The sequence below is a fragment of the Megachile rotundata genome, chromosome 13 (assembly GCF_050947335.1).
Source record: "Megachile rotundata isolate GNS110a chromosome 13, iyMegRotu1, whole genome shotgun sequence".
NCBI classification, from domain to species: Eukaryota; Metazoa; Arthropoda; class Insecta; order Hymenoptera; family Megachilidae; genus Megachile; species Megachile rotundata.
In genome coordinates, this window is record NC_134995.1 from 7346633 (window position 1) to 7359050 (window position 12418).

At 32.6% G+C, this 12418-nt stretch overlaps 1 protein-coding gene across 11 annotated transcripts in view; it reads left to right on the forward strand.

Moving 5' to 3' along the window:
• mub (poly(rC)-binding protein mub) overlaps positions 1-12418 on the forward strand; it is a 187129-nt gene that overhangs the window by 150321 nt on the left and 24390 nt on the right. For 9 of the 11 annotated variants that reach the window (XM_076539094.1, XM_076539093.1, XM_076539095.1 and 6 more), the window contains 3 exons: positions 7118-7214; positions 8375-8386; positions 9715-9994. In XM_076539094.1, the coding sequence (XP_076395209.1) occupies positions 7118-7214; positions 8375-8386; positions 9715-9994 (389 nt within the window). The remainder of the gene's footprint in view (positions 1-7117; positions 7215-8374; positions 8387-9714; positions 9995-12418) is intronic. The other 2 variants (XM_076539098.1, XM_003706670.3) reach the window with 1 other exon arrangement.

The window sequence follows — 12418 nt, forward strand, 5'->3', positions numbered from 1 at the left end:
TAGTCACTGTATATTCATATGTTTATATTGTATCATCGTAGGTATGCATTTACGTAAAATTTCTTTTACGTAGAATTAGCCGGTTTTATTTCCACGGAGAGATTTCGTTTATAATTGGCGGCTTTTTACAGTGGTTCGCTGTTTTACTTGGAGATTCACGCGATTATTTGAGAGTCCAGTTTATTGCTGTTTGTTTTACGAACGATCGATGAATTGCTGGACGAGTTTCGACTTCAATTGCTTCGGGATTGTGTGGTACAACGTTCGAATAATATACAACAGCTTTCTCCTTCAATTTCCTGTAAAATGGTCGGAAGTTTTTTTTTTTTTTCGAAGTTCGGTTTATTAAGATCGTACGTTTGTTCCGATTTATTGAATTTATCCGATGGTTTTTTGTTCGAAATTCGGGATTTAAATAAAAAGTAGACGTTCTTGTAGTTTAATTTTAGTTTTAATTTGAATTAAAATTTTCGGATTTTTATGTGTTGGTACGAGATCAATTTGTTTTTTTTAATCACATGTTTGATGTGAAATATTTATTTTTGCATTACAGTGCAAATAGTGTATAAATGAATTTTTAGACTTTTCGTGAGTTTTAGAATTTTTCTTGGATTCTAGAAATTATTATTAATATATATATAAATTATTTTATGACGTTTCGTAAATTTTAGAAGTGTTAATATACATATATAAACTATTTTATGACATTTCGTAGATTTTAGAAATCATTATTAATGTATATAAATGATTTTTGAATTTTCAAAATAATTTTACGTATGAATTTCTTCAAAGTTTTCTAAAATTATTATCAATAAAAATTCATAATTTTTGCACTAGTTATTTTGTTACTAGTATTACTATTAGTATAAAATGATACCAGTGTTTTATTTATTATTAAAGTATCATTGCTATTACTAAAAAATGTAGAATTTTATTTAGTTACAATGACTATAAAATAATACTAGAACTTCACTTATTATGTCCTTTTTGACAATGGTAATTGTGTCACATCATAATACATCGTTCATATAATTTCAAACTTCCAAAATAATTTACTGAATTTAACTTCAATTAAAACTGAAAATTTAGTAAATCAACATATTCCTTATATTTATATATTTAAGAAACATTTAGGCCATCATATATGAATTTACAGTAACATGAATTTTATTTGTATAATTAGAAAATTAATTAGGTGGCCATTTTGTATGATTCACTTTGTATGTTCTGAAAAAACTACATATGTAACATATACATCCATATGGAACATGTTTACATATGTTTTAGACAAGAATATAATATAATTAATAGAAGTTTATAATTTTTTATAATTAAAGTACTGATGGATTTAAAGCATAGCAAACTTTACAATTTATGAATTATTAGAATAAAAAATTGAAGAACTTTCAAAAGCAGAAATTTAAGAATTCTAAAAAATAAAAATACAAGAATTGATGTACATTTAACAACTTCGTAAATTCAATATTAACTCCGATACAAATAACATGAAAATGTATAATACATTACCAAATATATTCCATTATGAATGTTATATATAACATCCGTTATAAACTTCAAAATTAATCCTCGAATGCGAGATAAATCAACGAATCAATCAAAAATTCTCACCTCGCAAAAACGAAGCAGTATATCAAACATTTATCGTAATAAATTTCCAAGTATTTGCGTTAATCACCTCTCACGCAGTCGAACCATTTTGACGCGTCCAATAAAGGTTAATTCGCAAGATGTATCTCATGTATCAGTAAACGCGGTCGAACGCGATGAAAATACGCTTGAACAAATATTTCGCAAAAATGATGAACGTATTTACCGTATGAAGGAAGCGAACCACTGTTAAAGAGGATCTTCTTAACACCAGATTTACGGAATCCATCAAAATTTATTTATTTTAGCATTTTAGTTAAGACTTCAAGTTTTGAATTATTAAAAATTAGGGACAAGTTTTTGTCAGAAGCTTTTATCGCTAATTTTGTCAAATTAGGAACAAGTTTTTGTCAGAAGCTTTTATCGCTAATTTTGTCAAATTAGGGACAAATTTTTGTCAGAAGCTTTTGTCAGTACTTTTGTCAAATTAGTGAGAAGGTTTGGTCAAAAGCTTGTCACTAATTTTGTCAAATTAGGGAGAAGTTTTTGTCAAGAGCTTTTATCACTAATTTTGTCAAATCAGTGAGATGGTTTTGTCAGAAGCTTTTATGACTAATTTTGTCAAATTAGTGAGAGGTTTTTGTCCAAAGCTTTTGTCACTAATTTTGTCAAATTAGTGAAAAGTTTTTGTCAGAAGCTTCTGTCACTAATTTTGTCAAATTAGTGAGAGGTTTTTGTCAGAAGCTTCTGTCACTAATTTTGTCAAATTAGTGAGAAGTTTTTGTCAGAAGCTTTTGTCACTAATTTTGTCAAATCAGTGAGATGGTTTTGTCAGAAGCTTTTATGACTAATTTTGTCAAATTAGTGAGAGGTTTTTGTCCGAAGCTTTTGTCATTAATTTTGTTAAATTAGTGAGAAGCTTTTGTCAAAAGCTTTATCACTAATTTTGTCAAATTAGTGAAAAGTTTTTGTCAGAAGCTTCTGTCACTAATTTTCTCAAATTAGTGAGAGGTTTTTGTCAGAAGCTTCTGTCACTAATTTTGTCAAATTAGTGAGAAGTTTTTGTCAGAAGCTTTTGTCACTAATTTTGTCAACTTACTGAAAAGTTTTTCGAGACGAAGAGTCATTTAATAAGCTACCAGTAATCTAACTTATAAGTATGGCTAGTATAGCTACACACAAATGTAGCTAGTAGCATAATTTAAGTTTGAAATTAAATAACAGATTAATCATCCGTAAATCTAGGGTTAATTGATAGATGCATGTTGTCGATCTTCTCCCGAATTTCTCTCTCTCTCCTTGGTCCTCTCTCGAGGTCGTTCCACGTTTCGGGCCCGCCTGTAATCCTTCGTAGACTCGCGTCGATTAATTTCCAGAGAATCCTCGTCGAGAATCGAGCAAGAGTCGAGTTCCAAGCCGATATCGCGGTACATTCTCCGACCAGATCGTACAGTGTCCTGGATTCCTTGGCTTCTGGTCTCCTAATAGCGCAAAGCGACCTCCAGAATACCAAGCTGTACATTGCTATACACAAGTAACTCGTTCACGATGAGTTTCGTGTTATGTGATAGCCCATAGAGGAGATATCTTATTAAATATCCAGCAGGCGCTAACGAGGACCTTCAGCTAGATTAGTCTCCACAGATTTTTTAATACTGGAATGTTAAGGTTCTTGGAACTAATTTCTCAAAGTATGCACTTCTTGAAGGAACTTGAGAAAATTTGGTTTTTGAAACTCTACTGTTGACAAACCATGAGTTGGCGCGCGAGGGGCGCGGCTTGTTTAAAAGAGCTACTGCAATTGGTCGTATATTAATATTTTTCATTTTTACATGTCACAAATGTTTTACATGTCTATATATGTGAAATGTGAAAAATTAAAATGGGGATATACAAAAATTGATTTTTGAATGGACAATTATTTTCAATTTAAAAAATTGTATTTTTAATGTTCTAATATTTAATTAATTAATCTTAGCAAATTTTGGGTTTGTACAAGTTGGTATGTAACAGATATGAATTTGACAAAGACAAACTAAAAAAAAATTGTTGCATTCAAAACTGCATTCTAGGATTACAAATTTGAAAATTTACATAGTGAACTAAAACATATGCAAAATATATTCATATCCATTTTGTGGAATATATTTAACCTTATATATAAATATTTAAATTGAATTGTCTCGGTTTTTTTAGAAGTGCATTTCGCAACTTTGGGAAATCAATGTTTGAATGAAGATCTTTAATGTTCAGCAAGTATTAAAATTTGTTGACATCCATCAATTTGAGGGTCCCTTCTCAAGTAGTGCAGTAGAACCACCGTTGATTGTACGAATTAATGAAAAATTAAGACTCAGTATCGGGACACTCTTGCACAATAATTTGTTAAGTAATATTATTAACGAATTTACAAGTTACAAGTTTTAGTTTATTCTTTGTTTTAACAATTTTTAGAAAATTTGCAAATTACAAGTTCTTAATTTTACAAATTTCCACAATTTTGTGAATAACAAGTTACTATTAGTAATATCATTATTATAGTAATTAGTAACATTATTAGTGGTTTACTAACTCAATTCTTTATTATTAGACGAAACAGAAGTTATCAAAATTAAACACAAAGAAAATTATAAAAATTTACTTGCAAAATTTGTTCAAATCTTGACAGCAATAATTTTCTTCACAAGTTAATTTTTATTACAATAAAAGATTGTCAGTGCAGTATGTTTTCAGTGCTAGAAATAATTTTAAACTGTAAATAATTTTGCAATCATTGTCCTACATTGCTCTATCATATATAATCTTAGAATGTTAAAAAAGACAATTAACTTATAATTTGTAAACCTTGTAGAATTTTAACTGCTACATTAAAAATATTGTTAATATTTTTAAGTTTTTATTAAAAATATGAAAGAATTCGTATCAGTTTTTACTTATAATTGCAGATTAACTTTTAACTTGTAATTTATAAAACTATACTGCTAACTAATTTAATTGTGCAAGGAGATCCAGATAACAGTAAATCTTCTGTAATTGGACTGTTATTTTTAATTTCACTATTCTCAATAGCAAGAATGAAAGTGTAATGTAAATACTCTTTTTTAGAATACGATTAGGTTCCTTGATTTCCTAGCTTTTTGATTAATATTGAACGTTTCCTTTAGTTCTCTTTTTGTTTCTATAATATTATTCAAGTTTTTTATTTTAATTTTGATTTAGTGTGGATAACATGATTTGAATAATAGGTTATCGCATTTGGTCTTCTTCAGGTTTCGTTACGGTAGCCATTCGGTAATTCCCCGCCTTGGGGGCTTTAGAGGCGGATCTTTCCGAGAAGTGGGAAGTCATCGATCTTGGGAAGTTAATATAGGCTTTTCGAGAGTCAAAAATTTAAAGATTTCAGGTTTTGTCGATTTGGAAATTTAAGCTTCTCGAAGTTGAGAAATTTTGGATTTGAATTTGGGAGATTTGGGAATTTAAAAATTTGGGTTTTCGGGAATTTAGAAATTTAGAAAGTTGGGAGTTTAAAAATTTGGGTCTTTGGGAATTTAAAAATGTGGATTTTGGGGAATTTAAAAATTTAGAAAGTTGAGAATTTAAAAATTCGGAAAATTGGGAATTTAAAAATTCAAAAATTTGGGAATTCAACAAATTGGGTTTTTGGGAATTTAAAAATTCGGAAAATTGGGAATTTAAAAATTCAAAAATTTGGGAATTTAACAAATTGGGTTTTTGGGAATTAAAAAATTCATGAAGTTGGAAATTTAATAATTTGAATCTTGTTGATTATCAGAATTTGGAAATTTGGACTTTAAAAAATTCGAAGTTTACTTTGGAAATTAAAAAATTTGGATTTTTGAGAATTCGAAAATTCTAGTTCATAGTTCTACTATGGTTCTTTTCTCCAGTTCGATTTTCCTTAAGAATCTCTTTATTAAATTATAGTACAGTCGTCGTCCATCTTCAAACCATTATTGGCAATTAAATACGAAAATTGGAAAATATTCCTCATAGCTTTTTTATTAAAATCCTGTTTTTGGACCAGTTCCACAATAGATTTTCCAAAAAATTCAAAATTTAATCCTTGAGGGGTTGAACCATTTTAACTACTTGCAAACGTACGTATTATTTTTAATCTTTCATTTTTAAATAATAAAAACTCTTTTATTAAATTCGTCAATTTCATACATTGGCATGTATGCAATTTTCTTTTTTATATGCAACTTAGATTTAATATTTAACTGTTCAAATTTTATTTCAGTGATTGTACTATTTAACAATTCATTTCATAATAAATTCAAGTTCAAATTACCACAATATATTAAAAAAAAATTACTGAGAAGTAAAATTTGTACGAAAAACCATCCATTTATAATTTTTTTTTTTATTGACAGATTTTGGCTTCGTATTTTTAAAATTATTTTTATACTTCTAATTAATTAAATAGTAATTACATTAATTACCTAGTAATTATTTTTACTACACAATTTTATTAAAATACATCATTGCTTAAACGTCGTAAAAATATTTCAATTTCAAATTTATTTATCAGTCAGATATAAATTCTCAAAAATTGCATAAAAGTTTTTGAAGTATTAAAGTTCAACCCCTTAACGAATTTGATACAAACAAATTTCCCATAAATCAAATAAATAAAAAATCCGTCTAGTTTCAAAGCAAGTTTCAAGTTCAAAAAATGATACATAAATTTAGATGTTTGTTACGATCCAACTCGAGTGAATTTGACTTTCAGGTTATTCAAACAATTCGTTTATGACACGTGTATTCTTTTACGTTCGTCATAATTTCCCGTTATTTTTGGTTCCTTCGACGTGTACGTGCATTCTTCAGAAAGCGCATAAAAACTTTTAAGATCCAGTCGGAAGTCGGGACGTTGAAGAGACTACGGAGAGAAACAGGCGTAAAAAGCCATAAATATCACTTGCGTAGAATCCAGAAGTATCGATGGATCATCGAGACGAAGGACGAACCTTCGAGAAATCTCCGTTTAGTTTTATTTCATTTCGGAACGAATTTCGATTTTCTGTTCCGAGTAATTTCTGCGTACCGTGCTCCACCCACGAGTTGGCGCGTCACGTGATTAGAAGCGCTGCTATTGGTCGAGAAAAGAAAAATGGCCGTCTCCGCGTATCTTCGAGGAATATTACCTTTCACTGTAAGGACAATTGGACCAAAAATAGCAAACGTCAGAGTCAATAATTATAATTATTATTCATTTAATCAAAATGTAAATAATTCAGTAAAATGTCCACAATTTTTACTTTCAACTCGTGGGTTGACATCGGTACTTTCCTTTGAGTTTTCCTTTTGAATCGACGATCCTCGAATGTGAGACGCGCGAGGAAGCAGGCAGATGAAATTAATTCCCCTTTAGATTTATATTTTCTATCGGTGTATATCCCCAACCTGAAGCACTTTTTAACCGTTTCCATGTCGACGGCACGTGTTGTTTTTTGTTGAGCGATGGATCTCTTCGTCGTTGTTACAGATGGGCAAACTTGGTAGCAATCCGTTGGCTGGGTTAGCAGCTTTGGGCCTTGGAGGCCTCGCCACACCTGCCAACACTGGTGGACTGAATCCAGCAGGTAAGTGAACTCCCTGGAAATACTCTAGAAAATCCCACAGGGTGTTTCCGACCGAAACTTGTTTCTCTGAAACCCATTTCTCATCATCTGCTGGTAGAAACTGGGTTAAACAATTTCTTACGTTCTGTGACTTTGAAGTGGGTCGTCAAGGTTATTCATAAAATATTTATTTCTTTTTCTTACTGTATATAATAGTTTCTTTCTATTCATAAAATATTTATTCTTATATAAATACATTTCTCATATAAACATTTCTGAAATTAAAATTTAATGATGATGCTATGTGAGGAGAATTATATTGTGATCTACATATGACCTCGCAATAACCTTGATGATACTCTTCAAAGTCAATTGAAAACAGAGGTTTTACTATACGTAATAATTAACTGAAATTTTATTATACATGATGATTAACGAAGTTTCAAGTTTTATTAATCATTGCAATTTTTATAACAATCAGTTGGTAATAGAGAATGGATGAAAAACTGAATTTCTTATGTGATTCATTCGATCCATTCTTCGTGAACTAGTTTTACTACAACAATAATAAACACTGAGTTAATTATACTTCAATTTTATTATAACAATGAAATAAACACTGAAATTAGTGTTCTTAATGTTGCTGTCTATACTGAACTGTGTTTGTAAAAAGAATAAAATTTTGTTTGATAAATTTCAATGTCTGTCATAACTGTACTTGAATTATAAGATGTCAATTGTTTTTGACTAATTTTATTTAGCAATTTTATGTCTTGAGATTGACTGATTATATCAAGAATGTTATACAATTATTCTCAGTTACATTTCCAGTTATTTTCTTTATGTTACTTGAGTTACCTCAAAAATGAAGTTGCATATAAAAATTGTATTTCTAGCTATTTTCTTCATGTTACTTGAGTTACCTCAAAAATGAAGTTGCATATAAAAATTGTATTTCTAGCTATTTTCTTCATGTTACTTGAGTTACCTCAAAAATGAAGTTGCATATAAAAATTGTATTTCCAGCTATTTTCTTCATGTTACTTGAATTACCTCAAAAATGAAGTTGCATATAAAAATTGTATTTGTTATTTTTCAAAAAGAATGCACACCTATACGATCGGAAACACCCTGTTATTTACATAATACTTTTGACAAACTACTAGACGAATAATTTTTAGGGGACAATAAAGGTAAAGTTGAAGAATTGAAAATAAGTTAGACGCGAGAATAATCAAGATATTCTGCTGACTGACACGATTCCTGCCGTTCCTCTTAGCGACAGCAATAAATAAAAACGAGAAAAATTGTTAGTTAGTGTGAACGTGGCTGTGGTGTGAACCAGGATAAAAGAGAGCATCGAAAATTTGAAATATGGCTGCAGTTCGAAGTTTGATTATTGATTTTATCATTATTCGTGCGAGTGAAGTTGCGCGCTCGCGGGCATTGATGGGCAGACAATTTGTCCATTTGAGAATTTGGAAATCTGGCAGCTCTTTGTTTTAATGATAAATTACTCTATTGTCTATAATATTATTGATGTATTATCATCTTTTAAATTATAAATTATTTCGCAGTCGCATTTAGACTTTAGAATTTGATCACATTTTTAATCCTGTCTTTAGGATTTTTATTTTCTTGTATTATCAAGTTTCTGAATGTACAAATTGTAATATTATTTATTTTACAAATCTGCAAGCATTTTTTAATTTTTATATAATTTCTGAGTCTCCAGATTTTCAAGCTGTACAACTTCTGAATTCCCACTTTCCAAATTACAAAATTTACCCAATTTTTCACTATTCTTAAATTCCAGACTATTCGAATTTCTAAATTAAAGCCTTTAAAAATTTACAATTTCTTAAATCTTCCTCCACTTCTAAATACGTAAAGTTATTTCTATATAGATTTCCAACTCAGAATGTTCATTTCAAACTTCATAATTGTTTAATTCTGCCAGCTACCACTCTCCCAAATTAACCAGTTAACTATGTATACACGTCAATCCTAAACTTTACTTCGGTACCATTAAGGTTAATTCTTAATGTATTTATTTCCGTGCGGTTAACGTTAATTTTTAATTTTTGATCGGGTAAAAGCGCAATCTTTTCTCGTTTTGCTTCACTCAAAATTTATAATAGAATCCTATATTTGTCACTCAATTTTAATTATGTATAAGATTATCAGAAATTCCACAGTTGACTGGTTAAAACGTTCTAAAAGAGTCCTTTCTTTCTCCTTCAAAGAGCAGCTGTGACCTGGGCTCTCGTTCTGCCCATCACTGTATCAAACCAGTCCGACTAAGAAAAAGAAAATCCCAAAACAATACTTTAGTTTTACTAAGTACAAGTCTCAGAAAAGGTGGTCAAATTAAAAGAGACCCAGAGTAATATTTGTATCTCAGCCAACATTTCATGTTTCGGATTTCCTTTTTCTTACTTCGGGAGCTACTATAAAATAACGATAATATCCGAAGTACAGAATAGTTCACAGTTTCACACCCAGAAAATTTGCTCCCTAGCCCTGGCAGCCCTGGCTGGTAGCCAGCTCCGCACTAGCAACACAAACAGGCAGCAACCAGCGGCGAACAATCAGACACACGAGATGACAGTGCCAAACGAGCTGATCGGTTGTATCATCGGTAAAGGTGGTACCAAGATCGCGGAGATTCGTCAGATCTCCGGGGCCATGATCCGGATCAGTAATTGCGAAGAGAGGGAGGGTGGAGCCACGGATCGTACGATCACCATAACCGGAAATCCGGACGCTGTGGCACTAGCACAGTATCTCATCAGCATGAGGTGAGTACCACGGGTCCCAGAGCGTGTTTCGCTCTTCGGTTAAACCCGTCGTCGATGGACCGACGTGTCCACGCCCAAGACCTCGAGGAACGTTGGACCCGAACCGGTCCAACGTTGCCTCCGTTGCTCTGGTTTGATTTTGAGAAATAGAGTTTCTTTTGTTCTTCTATTCCCCCGACGGTACACATCGAACTCGTCCCGGCTACGTTTTTGCGACAGATCGCGACACATCACCAGCACCCCCTTTCTTGGTTTCTTTCTTTCTTTCTCTGGCGATTCTAGCCAGCTGAACCGACTCGACGGCTGTGTATGTTGTAGACATCTATACGTTTATAATGATATATTATATATATATATACCCTTTGCCCGACCCACCTGACAGAGAGCCCCCGGATCGATTCGCCTGTTTTGTGTTATATACTCATTCCTCCCACAATTGACCTTTCTTAGCCTCGGTGTTTCGAAGGTGATCAGTGAGAGACTTTGGGGAATTGTCATCGCGACAACGTGTTTCCCATCATGTTTGTTATCTCGTTACTCTGTTGGCTCTGACGACGCGCTGGATCTCATTGGTAGACACGGTTTTTGGTTCTCGCGAGCATGGAAAGACTTAACGCTGTCCCAGCGCGTCGACGAGGGCAAAGGTATCACGATTATGGAGATGGCGGTACAGTATTAGTTGACTTGCAAACACGCGCAAGGCTGCTGTAACGCCATCTCGGTTTCTGTTAGCGAAACAGGTGAGATATATCGTAGTCGTAAGGTTCACATGGCCAGTGAAGACGTCGCAGCGACGACGAACCAGGGATCAACGTCTACGGAGTCGCCGGAAGACACGTCTTCGTCATACCACGACGGAAGAGGATCTTAATCCTTTGTTTCCAGGTCCTGCTTTCCAGGTCCAGTACCCTGAGTATCCTGCAGAACACATCTCTCCGCTCAACATCTGTTTTCCCCCACTTGTCGCTGGCTGTCCTTTCAAGCAAACAATCACCGACAGAAAACGACACGTAGTCGAACGATTCTCCAGCAATTGTCGCTCCGTTGATTTACTGATTTTATCCTGAAGAGATCCCCGCAACAACAAATGCAAGCAACTATCAAGCATCACTACTGTTCCTTCCACACCGGGTTATTCGGTTCTCGATGCTCCAGAGTTTTTATTTTTTTGGCGACGCTTTTGGCGAAGGCTATTTACATATTTCTAAACTTTCGGAAGTTATTCGATTTTTGGGGGAAAAATGGTGATGTAGGATGTTAGGGTATTTAATTAAGGGGTAGGGAATTAAGTAGTTAATTTTAAGCTACTTGTAGTTCCTGTTAAGGAAATATGGGGAAAGGAATATGTGTTTGGAAGAAATAATTGGATTTTGAGATTTTTAATTTTCAGATGTTCAGTTGCCTTCAGATTTCCTTTTCAAATTAGGTCTGCAATCTTCAATTTCCACATTTGTAAGTTTCCGAGTTTCTAAATTATTGATCTCCCAAATATAATTTCCAAATTTCTTAAATTCTTAAATTTAGAAATTTGTTTAAAATTTGAAAGCCCACAATTTCAACTTTTTAAATTCTCATGTTAAAGTTGTAACATAGCTCCTTAATATTATCACAAATTTATAGATCTTTGCATCGCCATTTTCCTTACGACAACGCCCGCCATTTTGTACGCGCAAGCGCTCTTACATACGTGTAATTTAATTCCTCTTTCTGTTTTGTCTGGGTATATTTTAAATGTCAAATGACTGTTCAGAAAAGTAGAGAAACGTCATATTTTAATAAAAATAACTTTGCTCTAAATTAAAATTCTTAATACTCCAGTTTTGTGGTCACCGTAATTTGAACTAGAATTTTGTTTTCATAGATACTAGCAAATTTTACAGACTTCATCTTGAATGTTTAAATGTAAAAATGTAATTAATGAAAACGGTATTTGCATTCGCCAAATGCGTAAAGCCTTTTATATTTTAATTTGTACATTTCCTCGCTATTGATCATTATTTGAACGTGTTCGAGCAGTGACTATCCACGGATGCAGATCTGTTCCCTACGTGCTATGAGACTAATACCTCTTCTCCGATAATGGCGACACTCTTTGAATGGCTGAAACGGTACTAACGTAGTCGTTGACGAGATTCGAGACGATCGAACGCGTCCGATAGCGCATTTTACCGGAACCCTCTTTTTTTTTTGAATAAGCAACCCGTGAAAAAGAAAAAGAACCCAACCTCTAGCCCACGAATTAGCACGACCACCAGAGTATCCAGTACTTTTTAGCCGAAGAAAACCTTCTCTCACGCTCTGTTTCCACCCACCACGTTATAAATTCTAATCCATATTATATTTTATTCCAGATTGTCACTCATATATACTGCATTGTTTGAATAGCGACCGAATGTACATATGTTCATCATCTCCCACCGATAT